This window comes from Rattus rattus, chromosome 12 (genome assembly GCF_011064425.1).
Source record: "Rattus rattus isolate New Zealand chromosome 12, Rrattus_CSIRO_v1, whole genome shotgun sequence".
NCBI lineage: Eukaryota > Metazoa > Chordata > Mammalia > Rodentia > Muridae > Rattus > Rattus rattus.
In genome coordinates, this window is record NC_046165.1 from 3213324 (window position 1) to 3233024 (window position 19701).

General features: G+C 48.3%; 1 protein-coding gene across 5 annotated transcripts in view; it reads left to right on the forward strand.

The window, feature by feature from the left end:
- Dock9 (dedicator of cytokinesis 9) overlaps positions 1-19701 on the forward strand; it is a 256367-nt gene that overhangs the window by 125118 nt on the left and 111548 nt on the right. For all 5 annotated transcript variants that reach the window (XM_032917515.1, XM_032917513.1, XM_032917510.1 and 2 more), the window contains exons 4-9: positions 5093-5175; positions 7025-7094; positions 8594-8689; positions 9620-9754; positions 15638-15812; positions 17811-17878. In XM_032917515.1, the coding sequence (XP_032773406.1) occupies positions 5093-5175; positions 7025-7094; positions 8594-8689; positions 9620-9754; positions 15638-15812; positions 17811-17878 (627 nt within the window). The remainder of the gene's footprint in view (positions 1-5092; positions 5176-7024; positions 7095-8593; positions 8690-9619; positions 9755-15637; positions 15813-17810; positions 17879-19701) is intronic.

The following is a 19701-nucleotide window of genomic DNA, read 5'->3' on the forward strand; positions in this document are numbered from 1 at the left end:
TTATACAGGTTTACACACACACCGGGTATGTCTATACAGGCTTACACACACACCGGGTATGTTTATACAGGTTTACACACACTAGATATGCTTATGTAGGTTTACCACTCATAGGTATGTTTATACAGGATTACACTTACACACTGGGTATGTTTATATAAGCTTACACATACACACTGGGAATGTTTATATAGGCATAGACTCTTTTAAAAGGCAAGCTGTAGCAAAATCTGGCCTGCAGCCTATTTTACATGACTAAGATTTATTAGTACATGACCTTGCCTATCTGTTTACGTGTCGGGCTGCAGTCATAATAAAACTAACTTGTAGTAGAGATCCTGTGACCCTGAGAGCTGGTGCTGTTATGACTGCGTGGACCCCTGCAGAATGCTTGTTAACTTCTGTCTTAGAGCATGTGGCAAAATTATTACTCATTCACCCAACTCCTTAAAAAGGCAGGGCAGGGAGTTGGTGTGTGTAAGATTTGGTTTTTTAAATTGTTTCTTCAGATTTATTTATTTATTTCTTTTATGTTCATGAGTGTTAACTTGCATGTGTACATGTGTGTCATGCTCATGCCTGGTGCCCATGGAAATCAGAGGAGGGTGTTGGATTCCCTGGAACTGGAGCTATGGGTGGTTATGAACTATGACGTGGGTGCTAAGAACTGAACCCAGGTCTTCTGCAAGAGTAACATGTGTTCTTAGCAGTTGAGCCATCTCTCCAGCCCAGGTTATTTTAATGTCTTGTGTATGTGTGTTTGCCTGCATGTGTACATATATGCCATGTGTGTACAGTGCCAGCCGAGACCAGGAGAAGGCATCAGGTACCATGGAACTGGTCCTGAGCCATCGTGTAGATGCTGGAAATAGAACCCAGGTCCTCTGCATGAGTGCCCAGTGCACTTAGCCCTGGACCATCTCTCTAGCCGCTCATCTGCATGAGTGCCCAGCGCACTTAGCCCTGGACCATCTCTCTAGCCGCTCATCTGCATGAGTGCCCAGTGCACTTAGCCCTGGACCATCTCTCTAGCCGCTCAGTGTTTAATCCTGCAGGTTAAGCAATCTGTGCTTCATCCTGAGCTGCTAGAGCCCATGTGACTGAACTGTGTTAGGCTTCTGCCATCTGCTCTCCACCCTCTTGCATGGAGGGACAATGAACTTGTAAAACAAACTGCCTTGGTGAGCCTCTCACTGTTATGCCAAATTCTTGTGCAGGTTCCCAAGTTTGAAAGCTGAATTAGGTACTGGATTCCATCCCTACCCATTTGGACACACAGTTCCCTTGTTAGATCACTGATGGGGTCTGTTGTGCCTAAGACTTTCTGGAGCCACATGGGGTGGGGCTTGCTCTGTTTGGTGCATCAGCCTTGGGATTTAGGCAGTGCCCACAACTAGACAGGCAACAGCACTTTTGAATGAAGCTGAGGTAATTTGGCATACTTGATGCTTTTTTTGTAGTTTCTTGTAATTTTACTCTCTCTCTCTCTCTCTCTCTCTCTCTCTCTCTCTCTCTGTGTGTGTGTGTGTGTGTGTGTGTGTGTGTGTGTGTGTGTGTGTGTGTACACAAATGTGTACCACAGTTTACAAATGGAGGTCTAAAGATAGCTTGCAAGACCTATTCACTTCTACCATGGGGCTTCAAAGGGGTGAACTCAGGTTATCAGGCTTGGAGCCCGGTCCTTTACCACTGAGTCCTTATTACACAGTTCTGTATATTTAAATATTTATAATTCCCCATTTTGCTTAAGACTGTGAACACATAGGTATTCCAGTATTTCATTCGTGAAAATATCAGTATTTCTTTCGTGAAAACATTCACCCCTTTGCTTTTGTCTCTACCGCCTGCTTTTAGTTAGCCGGGTACGTGCTGTACCTCAGGACGTTCAGTGTCTTGTTAGAGGCTGGTGGTGCAGAGCAGTTCTCTATGCTCCAGCATCATGGTCAGATAAAGAGCATGGGCAGTCAGGCCCACCGCTTACATGGGGTGGCTATGGGAAACCTGAACTGAGTGTGACTTCCAAACCCATTTGGTGGCTCTGGAATGTAAATGTGAATGTGGACACCGGATGCCCAGGTGCGAAAGTATTGCTGGAAACTGTGAACAGTGTTCCCAGGGATAAAGTAACGCTCAAAAGTTCAGAGCTGCGGCCAAAGGAGAACGCTCACCTCCCTGACTGACTCTGCTCCGCCCCTTCTCTCATTTTGTTTCACCTTCAAAAATATTCTAGAACACCCAAGCTTCCTTCCATTTTCATCTTTTATCTAGAACACCCAAACTTCCTTCCATTTTCATCTTTTATCTAGAACACCCAAACTTCCTTCCATTTTCATCTTTTAAAGCAAAATGCTCACTGTGAAGCCTGGCATTTAAAAAAGGAAGAAAGGCCTGGAGAGACGGCTCAGTGGTTAGGAGCACTGACTGCTCTTCCAGAGGTCCTGAGTTCAAATCCCCAGCAACCACATGGTGGCTCACAACCATCTGTAATGAGATCTGATGCCCTCTTCTGGTGTGTCTGAAGACAGCTGCAGTGTACTCACATACATAAAATAAATAAACCTAAAAAAAAAAAAGGGGGGAGAAAGCAAGCAAGTACCCATTGTTGTTTCTGCTCAGTGGTTGGTGACTGCTCAGGTGGAGGCTGAGATGTAGACAGAACAATTGATGTCAATGAAGTGGAATAAGAATAGAAATTTTATTAAAAAAACATTATTCTGAGTCAAATTTTTCTGTTTTACAATCTTTATTATTATTAATTGAGTAATTAATTGATTTACTTACATCCTAATATCAGCCACTCTCTCCTCCTAGAACCACCCCCCCCGAGATCCTCCCTCCACTTCCCTCCCCTTCTCCTCTGAGAAGGGGAGCCCCCCTACGTTCCCCCATCCCCAGCTCCTCAAGTCACTTTAGGACCAGACACATCCCCTCCCACTGAGGCAGACAAGGCCACACAGTTAGGGGAACAGAATCCATAGGCAGGTAACAGATTCAGGGACAGCCCCGTCTCCAGTTGTTAGGGACCCACATGACAACCAAGCTGCTCATCTGCTACTTATGTGTGTGGTGGGGGAGGGGCATGGGGTCCAGCCTGTGGGTGGTGGTTCAGTCTCCGGGGCTCCAGGTTAGTTGACTCTGTTGGTCTTCCTGTGGAGTTCCTATCCTCTTTTGGTCTCTCAGTCCTTCCCCCAACCTTCTACAGGCGTCCGTGAGCTCCAGCTAATGTTTGGCTGAGGGCCCCTCCATCTCTTTCCATCGGCTGCTGGGTGGAGCCTCTCAGAGGACAGTTATGCTGGGCTCCTCTCTGCAAGCACAACAGAGTATCATTAACAGTGTCAGATTGGTTCTTGTCTATGGGATGGGTCTCAATCTGGCCAGTCATTGGTTGGTTGTTCATTCCCTCGGTCTGCTGTCTCTGTCCCTGTACATCTCGTAGGTGGGATACACTTTGGGTCTAAGGTTTTATGGGTGGGTTGGTATCCTTATCTCTCCACTGGGAGAACTGCCTGGCCACAGAAGGTAGGCTCAGCCAGTTAAACACCCCCTCCCAAAAAAATTAGGTATGACAACAAATTGTTGGTTTTACATGTTCCTTTTCTGTACCAGTTTTGCATATGTCAAGAGCTAACTAGAAGCTCACAGCCACCTAGGCAGATAGATGAAGGATACCCTGGAGGCCCCTTGTCAGGTAGTGAGGTAGTTCTGCTATAGTGTGTGAAACGTAGTGACACTAAAAGAAGCCTTAACAATAGAGTGAGTGCTCTGTATAGTACATATGCATGCTCATGTACACACACACACACGTACACACACATACATGCACACATGTACACACATGCATGTATATTTACACATGAACACACATGTACACATACATGCATACATATACTCACAGGTACACATGCATGCCCCCACACATGCACACTCACATACTCCCACATGTGCGAATGCGCTCACAGACACACACACACACACACACACACACACACACACACACATACACACATGTGCACACAGGTAAAGAGTCATGGAGCCATGTAAGTTGAAGGCTACATCTTTCCTGCTCATCATCTCACTTTATCACTTATGAATGTGAAGAAAACTGAGGACAAATTTAAATGATTATAGTTGCTAACAGCACCAGCTCTAATGTCAGTAAATGTCATGAAAGTGTCCTTGGGCTCACAGTGCTACTTTCTTTCATGTCCACGTAAAGAGACTATGGCCTCTTCTAAAGCCATGTGCTAGATGGCTCAGCAGGTAAAGGCACCTGCCGCTAAGCCTGCTGACCTGACTCTGATCTTCTAGATCCACGGGGCAGGAGGAGAGAATCAACTTTGTCAAGTTGTCCTCTGGCTTCTCCACGAGCACAGTAGCATGCGCTCTCCCCACACACAAATAAATAAACATATGCAACCGTCTTGGTAACTCTTCCACTGCTGTAATAAGATGCCATGACCAGGGTAGCTTATAAAGGACTGAGTCTACTGGGAGCTTACAGTTTAGAGGGTGAAGGCCTGGCCATCATGGCATGAACATGGTGGCAGGAGTGGTACCGAGGCAGTAACTGAGAACTTAAATCTCGATTCACAAGTACGAGCCTGAGCGTGAGATTTTGGCAATGGTGCAGGCTTTTCAAACGGCAGAGCTCTACCCCCTCCAGTGACACACCTCTTCTAACAAGGCCACACCTCTTAAACCTTTCCAGACAGTTCCACCAGCTGGGGACCAAACATTTAAATATATGAGCCTGATGGGGCATTCTCATCCTAACCAGCGCAGCAGCATAAAACACTTCTTAAAAAACAACTGATTTTAAGCCAGGGATAGCAACTGCTGCTTCAGTGTTACCATAAAAAGCCGCTGTCAGATTACTGATGTCGATAACTTGACACAGTGCCTCCAGAGGGTCGTGTTGCACTGCTTCAAAGTCTTGTGTCTCACAGGAGACTCTGTAGGTAGAATTGTGATGTTCGATGACTGACGGCAGAACTTTGTATGTCTCTAGGGTCTCACTTCCCAAAGCTCCTCCTGTTCCCCAGAAGTCATCACCTGACTTTCTGTTTCTCTGTTTTTTGTAACCCCCCACCAGTGCATCAAAACCTACAACTCTGACTGGCACCTTGTGACCTATCACTATGAAGATTACTCAGGAGAGTTCCGACAGCTTCCAAAGTAAGTCGGCTGCCTGCTGGCTGTGTGGGAGGGGCTTCGGGCTCGCGTGTAGGGCTTCACCCGTGTAGTCAGAGTAATCGTGAGACCACTTGTAGACGAAGTATGTGCATGGTATAGCTTTTGATTGTAAGACCCAGTGTCACAGTCTGATCTGGCTAAGCAGGGGTAAGAACATATGGGTGACTCAATTCTGATCTGAAATTCTGTTTGGAGAACCAGAACATTTTCACCAAGGTATATATAAAAGACAAGTATATTGAAATGTTCTGCAGTGCTGTTTTTATGGTTATTAAATCGATCACTTTCACTATCATTTATTAATTGTATGAAGTAAGGGCTTTCATCGTGACATTTCCCCCATGTATGTAATGCTCTGATCATCTTCAATCCCCTGTGACTGTGTTCTGTTCCTCCTCCCTCTGTTCTGTTTCCTCTGCATTCAAGACCCACTTCCACTTTCTGTGTCCACCTCCTCATTACTGTTGACACACTCACTGTGTGTGCACCTGGGTCATAGCCACACTTGCATCCAAACATGCACGGTTCCTCTTGTCCTCATTCTCCCGTCCCTGTCCGTCCATCCTTATATCCCAGGCACATTCCTTTATGTCATTATGTATCTGCATAAAGTTCATGGAGCACATATGCAAGAAACTTGTGTTTCTGAGACTAGAATAATTTCTGTAATGTATTTCCGGTTGCGTTCAATTTTTAGGGATGAAAAAAATGTCATGATTTCCCTAATGCATCCATTCCCCTGTCGACAGATCCCTGGGTTGATTCCAGCTCAAATTCTTGAGGATTGGAATAGTGCCGTGTGTGTGTGTGTGTGTGTGTGTGTGTGTTGGAAAAGAAATGTGTGAAGACTGTCTATATTAAATAAATTTTGTTTTGAGAAAATAAGTATGAGAGTGCTTTCCCAGGTCAATTCCTTTCCTCCTTGAAGCTCACGAGTCCTCAAGCATACCCAAACCGATAGTGCTCACGTGGGTTTGTCATAATGGGAAGCAGGGTGGAGCGTCTTTGAAAACAACACGTTACAACACAGCTGTCAGAGGGAAGTGTAATTGGTGCTGGGAACAGCAAATGGTGACAGGTTGTTTTCAGTAACCACCTCCACTGAAACCTTAGCCACCCAAGGTACACTGTCCTTTGGGTCCGGTGCATTTATGAAATTCCGAGCCTTTTGTCTTCTCCTCAGCGGACCTCACTGTTTATTTATCTATGTGTGTGGCCCAGCCACTCCTTAGAGTGTTCAGCCAACTTCCTGACCGACTCTTACACATCAGAGAGAACACTCCCTGCCAACACTGTTTCTCCACGTAGATGGGCTCCTTAGCTAACTGCCCAGTGTTCACTTGGGAACTTGAAGATAATTCCCATTGGGTCCAACTAATCTGCCTTCCCTGAGAGGGCTTGTGTAAGGTGCCCTGATGCCTAGCGCATAGCTGTTTGTATAGCTGTAGCTACTGCTGTTATAGTTGTGAGTATCATCGTCCATCATTAACCATCACCCTCCATCCATAGTCAATTAAAACTCTGTGACCCTGTCTCCCTTTCCCTCTCATATTTTATATTAAAAAACCATCCCACCAAGTTGTTTCATTAGCGTCCACTCTGTTTTCTTACATTTAGTAGGCCTCCCAGCCCCAGCAAGCTGTGCCTTATTTCTACAGTGGGAACTTTGCCTGCAGTCCCGTGGCTCGCCCACTGAGAAGCAATGGCGTGGACTGTGTAACTCCTTATCTCAGTGGCCACCATTGTTGTGTGCTGGTTCCTCGATGGATGGAGTAACAGACTCTATGGATTATGCAATTACAACGCAGGTTTTCTTTCTTCTTTTTTAAAGCAAAGTGGCCAAGTTGGATAAACTTCCAGTTCACGTCTATGAAGTCGATGAGGAGGCTGACAAAGATGAGGTGGGATTCCTGTCCGTTCCTGCCCTCTTCTCCCTCGAGACTGACTGCACAGGCTTTGAGGGACGGGCCGAACTCGAAGCCCAACAGGAAGTGGGATGTTTAGTAAAGCAAAGGAAGAGTTGTTTTTTTAAATGTACTTTTGGATTGACTTAAGGTCCCAGTTCTATCTCGACTGCTTAGCATCTCATGGTCTCTGACTCATGTTTTTGTTCTGGGGTCATTGGCAAAGACTTGGATCAGATCTGGCCAATGTTGAAAGATACCAAGATCTTAAATTTAGATGGTTTTTCAATAGGATGTCATTCACTGGTAGAAGTAAACGGCTATTTCTCCAGTGACTGTGTTAGTGCAGTGTAACTTCAAGCTCCCTAACTCCTGGGGAAAAGGTGGTACTGAAAGAAGTGTGCGTATGAAGAGGGCGGGGCCTTGGGTCTCTGCATCTCATCCTCGCGGTGTGAGCTCAGACTCTGCCCTATACTTAGTTGTCTACTGAGTACAGTGTTGCCCATTGGTGGACATTAATAGTGTTCAGGTAGCAGCTTGTTTCAGAATTAATTCTCAGAAATGTGTTGCTGGGCATGGGGGCTCACAGCACATTCCTTTAATCCCAGCACACACTGGGCAGAGGCAGGTGGATCTCTGTGACTCTAAAGCCAGCCTGGTCTACATCGTGAGTTCTGGGCCACCCAGGGCTGCAGAGTCCTTTTTTCTTAAGGTGCTGATGATAGGGACAGGAAAACCCAGTGAAGGTGTCCATGTACAGTGCCTCATAGCTTAGGAAATCCTGACAGGTAAATGTTTTCTCAGTAGCAATAACAAGGCTAATACTACACATCCTGAAACAGAGCGGAAGCCAGGCCCTCCTGCCGATGTCATTTTTGTAACAAAAGACTTAGCCATTTGTAGTCGGCGTTGCCTTTGTCTGTTTATGGTCTCTCAGGCGTGTCTAGCTTTTGTCACTGGGACCTGATGTTGCCATCTACATAATCCATACTCGAGAGCTGTGCAGTCGAGTTACAGAGCAAAAAAAAAACAAAAAAAAAAAAACAAAAAACAAAAAACCTCAAGTTTTAAGTGTTGTGTTTGTTGGGCCACATTTATAGCCATTTATATCCCAGGCTGCGGCTGGGACATGCACAGTGTACACCAAATAAAATTTTAGCTCAGTACCCACCACCTCGAAAATTTTCAAGAATTAGCTTTTGTCCTCTAACCATGGAGGAGTATAGTTTGAAATCTTTTTTCATGAAGCAGGCAGGGCCGTACAACTGAGTGGTTAAGCGCGGTGTGTGGTCTGCGGCTCGTTAAACTCCCAAAGGAAAGGTAAAGAACTTGCCTTGGCACTCACCTGACCTTTAATAGAACAGGGGTTCTAGAAACGTACCCTCATGGACTTCTCGAGGCATTCGTCGCCCAGCCTGAGCAGGTGGAGTGATCTTCCGACTGGCCGCACTCAGGGAAAGGGCAGAGCCTGATGCGTTGTCTACCCTTCTCCCTAGGACGCTGCTTCCCTCGGGTCTCAGAAGGGTGGAATCACGAAGCACGGCTGGCTGTACAAAGGCAACATGAACAGTGCCATCAGCGTGACCATGAGGGTAAGAGCGCCTCGTCCTGCTCCTCCCTCACGTGCAGCCCTCTCTCTGCGTCTTGAGAATACTGCCCGAGACAAATGGTTATGCTGGTTTTCCCCACAGAAGGGATATTGTCTGACTCCTAAGATGCTTTCTTGGTTCCGGCCCCACCATCGCCAGAGCCCTGTTCACCTGCTTCCCCTTAGCCTCCCGAACCCTGGCATAAAGAGGCCATCACGGGGCTGAGGCGAGGGTGCCACTGGTTGGGTTCCCTTCCTTGTCTTGACTGCGTAGTGCATCTTTGAAGGAGGGGCCCAGGGCTGGACCCCCTCCCAGCTCCCCATCAGGCAGCTCACAGCCGCCGTCACTCCAGCTGCAGCAGCTTCCTACACCTCTGGCTTCCACAAGCACCGGCACTCACGTGTGCTTACCCCACACAGACACTTACACATAGGAAAACATTAAAATGAAAAAGGTAGTGTAAGGAGTTGTGCAGTAGAGGCCAGGATGAATCGTAAGGAGAAGAGACACAGTGAGGAAGGAAAGGTGAACACGGAGATGCAAACCAAACCAGAGAAGTGCTGGCTGCCAGTATCCCGAGGTCCAAAGTCCTTCCGGGTCACTAGTGGAGGACAGCCCGTGTTGTGTGAGTTGGGGGCTCTGGGGATGTGAGAACATCGCTGCCTTCCTGGGGTTTCATCCAAAGTTGGTACTGCCCTCTGTACTTCTGAATGGTTGCGTAAAATTCCTAGCTCTCTGGGTGAGAAACAATGCCCTGTGATGGGAAGCCAGGAAGACTGTTGTGAGGAGACTTCCCCCACCCAATCCAGTCACCAGTGGTGTTGGCTAGAGTCCCACTAACTTTAGAGAGTGCTGGCTGGGTTGTCAATAGCACTGGTGGCTTGTCAGTTCCCACTGTCCTTTTAAGAAGAGCTGTCTGTGTTTCTTTCTTAGTCATTCAAGAGGCGGTTTTTCCACCTGATTCAGCTTGGCGATGGATCCTATAATCTAAACTTTTATAAAGATGAGAAGATCTCCAAGGAGCCGAAAGGGTCCATATTCCTGGATTCCTGCATGGGCGTGATCCAGGTGAGTAGGAAAAGGTTCTGCCAAGGTTTCTGGTCTGCTGTGGCACTGAATGAACAAGAAAAGTCAGGGAAATGCTTCCTAACATGGCTGACACAGTACCTACCTGAAAACAAACTGTATTTCCATCATTTTGAACATGGCAGGAAACTGGGAGAAGGGAGGCTAGTGTACAAGGTTGTGTGTTTAAAACGTGGCTATGATGATAGGCACCTATAACCCCAGTCCTCAGGACAACTAGGCAGAGGGAAGTCTTAGGTTCAAGTCCAGCCTAGGCCACATAGTAAAACCCACAAAACTGAGATGTTCCCGTCCTAACGTGGAGCCTTGTTCCATCGCACAATTCACAAACGACCTGGCTCATTAGAATCCGCCCAAGTAGTTGCAGAATGAAGACCATGAATGTGTCCCTTCTGGGCCTCAGACAGAGAGGTTCTGTGGCCAGTGAGCAGTCTCCCTGTCAAGTAGACAGTAGAAGGATTCAGCGTCACCAGAGAAGCCTCCCTCAAAGTGACAGTAGCTTGGAGCTTGGTTCTGTGAGGACGTCGTGTGGTCGGGGACAGGGCTGTCAGGGGTCTTTCTGTTTTAGTGTTTACATTCTTACCTTAAATCCAATTGTATCACCATCCTCTAGTGATATGCCCATCTCATCTCACTGCAACAGAGAGAGTGCTGCAGCCCTGCACCTCTACACCCCTACACACCTGCATCCCTGCACCCCTGCATCCCTGCACCCCTGCATCCCTGCACCCCTACACCCCTGCACCTCTACACCCCTGCACCCCCCTACACCCCTGCATCCCTGCACCCCTACACCACTGCACCCCTGCACCTCTATACCCCTGCATCCCTGCACCCCACACCCCTGCATCCCTGCACCCCACACACCCCTGTACCCCCTACACCCCTGCATCCCTGCACCCCTGCATCCCTGCACCTCTATCCCTGCATCCCTGCACCCCTGCATCCCTGCACCTCTACACCCCTGCATCCCTGCATCCCTGTACCTCTACACCCCTGCATCCCTATACCCCTGCATCCCTCTACCCTGCACCTCTACACCCCTGCATCCCTGCATCCCTACACCTCTGCACCCCTGCATCCCTGCACCCCTACACTCCTGCATCCCTGCACCTCTATACCCCTGCACCCCTACATCCCTGCACACCTGCACTCCTACACCTCTACACACCTGCATGCCTGCACCCCTGCACCTCTGCACTCCTGCACTCCTACACTCCTGTAGGCCTACACGTCTGCACCCCTACACCCCTGCACACCTGAAGCAGTCATTTTCAGCTTCTTTGTTAACAGGTGCTTACCCCCCATTCCTTATCCATTGCTCCTGTGTTGGAAGGCAGGGCTGTCATTCTCTTCCCTCGTAGGCTGATGACTCACTTTCTCCACCTGCAGAGCTTCCAGGACCCTGTCTTTGTGCCGCTTTATAGACAGGGTCTCGTGTAGTCTAGGCTGGCCTCAAAACAAGGAGAGGGTGACCTGGACCTTTTGATCCTCCTGCTTCTGCCTCCCTTGCTGCTGTGAGAGGCGGGCAACCATGCATACTTGTGCACTGCTGGGGATCCAACCGCCTCAGGCACGCAGGGCGAGGACTCTGCCAACGGAGCCACATCGCCATCCACCTAAACCCCCCTCCCCGCTCTCCTCTTCTGTTTGTTGTCATTGTTGTGACTTTCTTTAGTTTTTATTTTGGAGGAGACCCTTCTAGTATCTGCCTAAGAAACTCTATACAGAATGGTTAGTAGCTTTTTGAGTTACTCTAACTACAGATAACTTTTATTCTAGTTGTACCTGGCTGGCTTATTAATTAATTAAGTTGGTTATTTTGCAATCCCAAAAAGTCTTTTGACTTTAGAAACATCAGAAGCATCACACGCAGTGTCTTCTCAACTCCATTGTGTTAGTGTCTGCTGCAGCTCGCTCTCTCTCTCTCTCTCTCTCTCTCTCTCTCTCTCTCTCTCTCTCTCTCTCTCTGATTTTTATGGTCATCTCTCTATAACTAAAAAAAAAAAAAAAGAATTTATCGATTTGTTGTAGGAGAGGATCTCAGAGGTGGTAGTGAATTCCATACTGAGCATGTGGATGTCAGAGAAGAGCTTGGTAGAACTGGTTCCACCCCTACATGGGTTCTGGAAACAAGTTCAGGTTGCCAGACTTGCAAAGCAAATGGCCGTCTCACTGGCTCCTGATCTTGTCTTTCATTTTCTAAAGTTTAGGTTCTCAAGTTGCTGTGTCTTGCTTTGTCTTTATTAATTGGCAGACCTTTTTGTTAAGGTAGATATACGCATGCAGAAACTTGAAGTAACAGATGTGGGACTTGGAGAATTCCCACATTGTCTGCCCCTTGTCTTTCACCTGCATCTCATTTGAGAGGCTTCCCCATGTGTCCTGATTTTCAGTCTTTATGAGCTTTGGCAAAATGGCAGACACCCTGCTTGGGGTTTCTGTTCTGGGGCCCAGACTGATGCCAAAGTCAGGTGTTCTCCATTGACGTTTCCTCTGCTGGGGCTCATGCCATACTGATTCTACCCTTATTTGAGAGTAGTGTTTTCACCTGTTTTGTCCAGTGCTCCAACAATTGGGCTTCATCCAGGCCAGAAGCGTGCAAGGCCCAGAATGAAGGCAAGTGGCAGGAGAGACTGGAAGTGCAGTCCCCATTGGAGGAGGTAGAGAAAGGATTGAAGGAGCTGAAGGGGTTTGCAACCCCATAAGAACAACAATACCAACCAACCAGAGCTCCCAGGACTAAACCACCATCCAAAGACTACACATGGACTCACCCATGGCTCCAGCTGCCTATGTAGCAGAGGATGGCCTTGTTGGACATTAATGGGAAGAAAAGCCCTTGGTCCTGCCAAGGCTGGAACCCCCAGTGTAGGGGAATGTGGGGGAGGGGAAGGGGGTGGTTGGAAAGAGGAACACCTTTATAGAAGATGGGGGATGGGATGGGGGCTTATGGATGGGAAACTGGGTAAGGGAATAACATTTAAAGAAAAAAAAAAAAGGAGGAAGGCTGGGGACTGGGACAGGCTGCCTGCCAGGCACCTAAAGTAGAAGGATCAACTCCCCAGCTAGTGCAACCAGATGAGCACTGGCACTGCCAGCTTTTCTAAACACAGGGTTTCAGTGAGATCTTAGCGTGTCTAGCTATTGGAAACCTATAAGCCTCAGGGCAGGACCCAAACCACAAACGGCGGACTGTATCTGAGCCTTAGGTCAAGACAGTGGCAATGGCTTCACATTCCCTGAAAAAGTATCTTCAGCCAGCAGCCAATCAATCAGCTAGTCGATTTCTTTGTCTCAGCCATTGGATTCCTCTGCCAGCAACCCTCCTCTGCTTGAAGCTGCTGGTGTGCATAACAAAGTAAACCAACGTTTATCAAAGCATGCTGACACGGAGTAAATACGAAGTACCAGAGCGCTCACTAATGACAGTTCGTTGGTTTCCTGGTTCAGATCGCCAAGTCGAGTTTTATTTGTGTGAAGTTGAGAAACCTTGCGGTCACTTTTCAGCTGAGTTTTCTGGCACCGTGAAAGCAAAGCTAGATGCACTTTTTCCGACCTCATTTTGAAGTAGGAAGTGATTCGTTTTGTTTGACAGGAGTGTCTTGTTCCGTGTCTGCGGCACAGTGCGCAGATGTTTGTAAGCTGAATAGTCCTCATCGAGCCTCTAGCCTCTTGGGTGTATTTCAGACTCTGAGGTTTGACTTCAATGCCTGGTTCTTCCTTCAGATTCTTTTTGTGTGTGTAGCTCACAGCATTTCTTGTGTCTCCAGAAGAGTGAAGTGATTTCCCTCGTATCCTCGCCTGTTCTGAAGCTGAGCATCAAACACTGTAATTAAGGCCATCGGAGGTAGCACACACATCTGTAGTCTCCCACATCTGAAGTCCTAGCACTTGGAAGGTGGAGGCAAGAAATCCCAGAATTCTAGGTCTTTCTTGGCTACATAGGGAGTTTGAGGCCAGCCTAGCATACATGAGCCCCTGTCTCCAACAAAAAGTTGTGATTTAAGTGATTTTGGGGGGAAAAAACCTTTGGGATATTTACTTTTTAGCTCTTTTTTTTTTTTGTCATGTATATTTATTGTACATGGTGCTGTATTCCATAAGGGGATCTTCCTATAATAGACATTATATGTCAATGCATGCCATACGCTCTCACTCCCCTCCCATACTGCTGTTAGTCCCCACCCCCCTTTGGATGCTACTTAGAATAATAGCTGTGTGATTATAATAATAAAATGGAAGTTCAATAGTGAAGTAGTAGATGACTGCTGTGAGTTGAAAGAAACCCCTAAGAGGAGAATTTAGATGTAGACCTGAAAGATAGACTTTAGAATCGTAAACCCTAACAATCACTCAAAACCTCTAGAGTTGGTTGGACGTGTGTTACAGATGAAGAAAATAGGTCTCAGAAAGGGTAACTAGAACTGAGGTTCAGTATTTCTTCTTGACCCTCTGTACTCCAGTCCATTCTCAGCCTCTGCCTCCTCTGACTCCTACCTTTATGGTAATGGAGACCCGAGACTTACTGAGCTGGTGGCAGACAGTCTGTGAAGAGTAGTTTTAAAGCCCTGCCCTTAGAAACACTTAGCTTCAGGCTTCTACAAACGGCCTCAGAAATGTGGGGCCTTGAGGACGGTCACCTTGTGCCTGGGTGCTACACTGAAAAGTGTCCTCACTGCGTATAACTGCCTGAGATTTCAGTGTGTGAAGGGGCATTCTGCCCACACAGCAGTCAGTGGGAGGCCATGACGCCTCCCCCGTCAGCCTGTGTGGACTGTGTTCCTCAGAGATGTCTGCCTATTGTGGTGAGCCTGGGGTGTTTGTCTCCAGGACATGATGTCAGTGTCTGGAGGTTTGACCTATAGCTGTTCCACTGACACATGGTAGGAGGAGGCCCAGATGCTGCAAACAGCACAGTAGAAGACAGATGGACGGATGTGAGCATCACTGAGACCAACTAACCTTGGTCTGCACAGCTCATCTTCCATCCCATAATGCACTTGCAAACTGTCAACCAAAGTCCACATGCGTTTTAGGATTCACAAATGGTGAAAAGGGTCCAGATAAGTAAGCTGAACGGATTGTTGATAGTAGTCAGCTGTGGGGGAGGCAGTGGTGGAGCACAACTCGATATTTTTAAAGAAGGATTTGAATACGACATTTATGTGTGAAATGTCATAGATGCGGCTATTTTTCAAATGTCAAAGATTATGGGTGTAACATTAAGCAAAGAGAATGAGCATCCTCTGTCCTTGGGGGAGCTCTAGCCACTGCAGGGGACAGATAATACATATACATACATACACGAGAACAGTAATGAGGCCTGGAGGGTGACTCGGCGGCTAAGAGCACAGGTGTGTTTCCCAGCACACACACAAGTGGCTCTAAGCAGCTCTCACTCCAGCTCCAGCGGTGTGAAGCCTACGAGGGCACCTGGAAATACACACATGGAAATACAGTTTAGAATAATTAAGAGAGGTCTGAAGAGTAAAGAAAAGAGAGCAGCAAATGCTCTTGCCCTCCTCTTCAGCCCCAGCACCCCCATGCTGGCTCACAGTCTGTAGCTCCAGTTCTGGGGGATCTGCTGGCCTCATGAGACCTCCTGGACATACACACACATGGTGTGCATACACACACGCAGGCAAATCAACTACATAAACTAAAAACACATTTTTAAAAGACAGGTAATTAGACAGTTGAGGAGGTTAAAAGCGGAGGAGGAGGCCTGTAAGGAGGGCTCATTGGGAAGGAGTTTGTGGTTTAATGGAGCATCAGACAGCCGATAAAATTAACCATTAGCAAGTAGGGCAGAGTGTCTTGAGCTGCTTCCCAACCTGTCTCTTTTCCCGGTTTCTTCCTTAGAACAACAGAGTCAGGCGCTTCGCCTTTGAGCTCAAGATGCAGGACAAAAGCAGTTACCTTCTGGCTGCGGACAGTGAGGCAGAGATGGAGGAGTGGGTCACAGTCCTCAACAAGATCCTCCAGCTCAACTTTGAGGCTGCAATGCAAGAGAAGCGAAACGGGGACTCTCATGAAGGTGGGTAGGGCCAGTCCCCCTCAGCACACAGGGCCCTCATGAAGGTGGGTAGGGCCAGTTCCCCTCAGCACACAGGGCCCTCATGAAGGTGGGTAGGGCCGGTCTCCCTCAGCACACAGGGCCCTCACGAAGACGTGTGGAGGCCTATTCCCCCACAGCACACAGGGCCCACAAGAAGGTGGGGAGGCCCAGTCCCCCTCAGCACACAGGGCCCTCATGAAGGTGGGTAGGGCCAGTCCCCTCAGCACACAGGGCCCTCATGAAGGTGGGTAGGGCCGGTCCCCTCCACACAGGGCCCTCATGAAGGTGGGTAGGGCCAGTCGCCCTCAGCACACAGGGCCCTCATGAAGGTGGGTAGGGCCAGTCCCCCTCAGCACACAGGGCCCTCATGAAGGTGGGTAGGGCCAGTCCCCCTCAGCACACAGGGCCCTCATGAAGGTGGGTAGGGCCAGTTCCCCTCAGCACACAGGGCCCTCATGAAGGTGGGTAGGGCCAGTCCCCCTCAGCACACAGGGCCCTCATGAAGGTGGGTAGGGCCAGTCCCCCCTCAGCACACAGGGCCCTCAGGGCCACACACAGGGCCCTCATGAAGGTGGGTAGGGCCAGTTCCCCTCAGCACACAGGGCCCTCATGAAGGTGGGTAGGGCCAGTCTCCCTCAGCACACAGGGCCCTCATGAAGGTGGGTAGGGCCAGTCCCCCTCAGCACACAGGGCCCTCATGAAGGTGGGTAGGGCCAGTCCCCCTCAGCACACAGGGCCCTCATGAAGGTGGGTAGGGCCGGTCTCCCTCAGCACACACTGGGTGGCCACTCCTGCTTTCCCCAGGAAGAAGAGGAACTGTAAAAGTCCATGAGAGGTGGGAAGATGTGAGCTTTTCACAGAGTCTGTCAGCAAAGGTTTTTGCCATACTAGATTTTACTGCTCTGAAGCCAGACATGGGTGTTGCACTTGGGGAGCAGAGGCAAGAGGCACAGGTTTTGAGGTGGCCCAGTCAACCATGCAGGGAGCTTCAGGTCAATTGGAGCTACGTAGTGTCCCTGTCTAGAAAAGCATTAGTACCTTGACGGCGTTTGTGTGGGAAGCATGCAACAGGAACACCCACGCTCATGGTAGTGAGGGCACTGTTTTGCTATGTGACCTGGGACAAACCAGTCATGTTTTCTGAGAGTTGGATTTTACCTGAAAATGGAACTATGAAGCAGGGACTTCGCTAAGTGGGCGGGGCGCTTGTCTGTTGTGAGTGAAGCCTTAGGTTCCCAGTGCTGCATAGACCCTGTGTGGTGGCACACACCTGTGGGGGGAAGAGGGTCAGAAGGTCGTCCTTGGCCACACAGTACATTCAAGGCTTGCCTGGGCTACATGACACCCTATCTTTAAGTAAAAATAAAAGTTTTCAAGTAACAATAAATGAACAAACAGACGTCATCAACAAAAACCCTGTAGCTCCAGACGGTAGCGAATCCATCTTTACAGTAGGAAAGTTAATGGCAGGACTCTTACCCTAAATTTCAGGGCAGTCAGCCCATGTTTTTGACGCATGTTCATATTGTACTTCAAGCCCATAAGAGATTCCAGCCCTGGATGTTCCCAAATTACCCAGAATTTGATAAAAGCCAAATTCCCGGGTTGGTGATTTAGCTCAGTGGTAGAGCGCTTGCCTAGCAACGCAAGGCCCTGGGTTCAATCCCCAGATCCGGGGGGGAAAAAAAAAGCCAAATTCCCAAGTCCCGTGTCCGCCCAAGCTTCTGACTGATTGAGAATGGCTGAGAGAAATGCATTTAGCTGATGTCAGTTATAGTGTGAGGGGAGCTGAGGATGGGGATTTTAGCTATAAATGGTCCTGGGCCTCCACTCCCCCCCCTGCTGGGTGTAGGTCAGTGTCATTCCAGCTGTTTGTAATGTTCTTTCAGACTTGATAACCACTGCATTCAGGTTCCTTTGCTTGCGTTAAGAAAGTCTCAACTACGGATAACTCAGTTGATCTCTCTTGCCATTTAGATGATGAACAAAGCAAACTGGAAGGTTCCGGTTCCGGTTTGGACAGCTACCTGCCTGAACTTGCCAAGGTGAGGCTGTCCTCCCTCCACCCTCCACTGAGTGCCGAGTGCCTCTCATCCAGGGCTCTCCCGTAATGACTGCCCTGGTGCTGTGATTGCTGCTGTCGGCTTTCTGGGGTGAATGTGAGGGGGAGGGAATTAGTTCACACAAGTGACAGACACTTCAGTCTGTTCTCCAGTTAACACCCTACAAAGTATGTTGCTATTCCTTTAAATGCTGTCATTGTATTTAATATATCAGCATACACGCTGCAGAAATAGCCAAAGGACATTCTTCTGCCTGCCTAGTATTCTCTCCATTCAGGCTTCTCTTACTTAAACTACGTTCACTGGTACCCTAGTTAATGTTGTTATTGCTGTGAAAAACACCATGACCAAAAGCAACTCGGGGAGGAAAGGGTGACCTACAACTCTCAGGTCACACTGATGTGTTAGAATCGCAGCTCACGTCTGGACAGACCACACCAGGCCAATGTAGTTCCACGTGGGAGAGGTTTATTGTGGGGGAAGGGGCATCGTAGACAAAAGGGGGAAGGAGAAAGAAGAAGGGAAGAGTCAGGAAGGGTCTGCCTTTTAGACTGTGATGTAACCACTCGAAGGTAAAGATGGGAGGTGAACCAAATGGATGCTGCGAATGTATGGCCATTGCCATGGCAACAGATCCCTGTTGCTGGGTTCGCCACACACTCCATCACTGAGGGAAGAAATCAGGGCAGAAACTCGTGCAGCAAACTGGAAGCAGGATCTGAAGCAGAGGCCATAGAATAACACTGCTTACTGGTTTGCTTTTCCATGGCTTGCTCAGTCTGCTTTATTATAGCACCAGGACCAGCAGCCCAGGATGGCTTTTTCTCTAGTGAGCTGGACCCTCCCTCATCAATCATCAATTCAGAAAATGAGCCACAGGCTAGCCCAGAGGTCTGTCTACAGGCTAGCCCACAGCCTGCCCAGTGGGGCATCTTCTGACATGACCTAGCTCGTGTCAAGTGGACATAAATGAACCAGCATACTTGGGCACTCTCTCCACTCAATAGCCACAGTGCCCAAGAGGGGGATTGTGGTTACCTTGTCTTTTTAACCAAAGAGGAGCTGCTGAGTTACAAAGCATGATCTGGATCACCTGAAACAAAGTGCAGGAGAACAACCACAGAGCTAGGTGATTCGTGCATTTTGTAATTCTGTGAAACCCCAGAGTCACTGAAAAGCACAAGGAAAAACAAAACAACCACGTTGCCAGTGGCCAGAGCCTGTGCTGCTTCTGCTCCCTCATCAGCCTCAGCGGCAGGCCCATCCTTCAGGCACCACCTTTGCTCCCTCCCATTCACCTCTGCACCGCAGCCCCAGCCCTGAGCGTCCACTGTGAGGCTTCTCACTTGCATTGTGTCTCATGGTTTTACAAGTATTTCACCTGGAAGGCGCAGGGTGTGAGTCTTGATGTTTGAAGTTGCTTTTCTGTTTACTTTGATATGGTGTTCAGTACCATCACATTTAGCCTTGTTTTGGGGACATCTGGTCAGTCGTTTCTATTGTACTGTACAAACATTTTAGCTCGGAATATTTCCATGTTTCTTACTCTGAACAATGCTACGAGTGTCCTTGTTCTGATGTCCTGTTTGTGTGTGTGTGTGTGCATGTGTGTGTATGTGTGTGTGTGTATGTGTAGGCATGTATGTGTGTGTGGATGTGTGTGCATGTGTGTGTGTTCATGTGTTGTGTGTGTGTGTGATGTGTGTGCATGTGTTGTGTGTGCGTATGTGCGTGCGCGTGAACATTTAGAACTGATGTCTTTGTCTTTGCTGCCCTTCATTCTCTTTGTGACCTCCCCTTTCTGT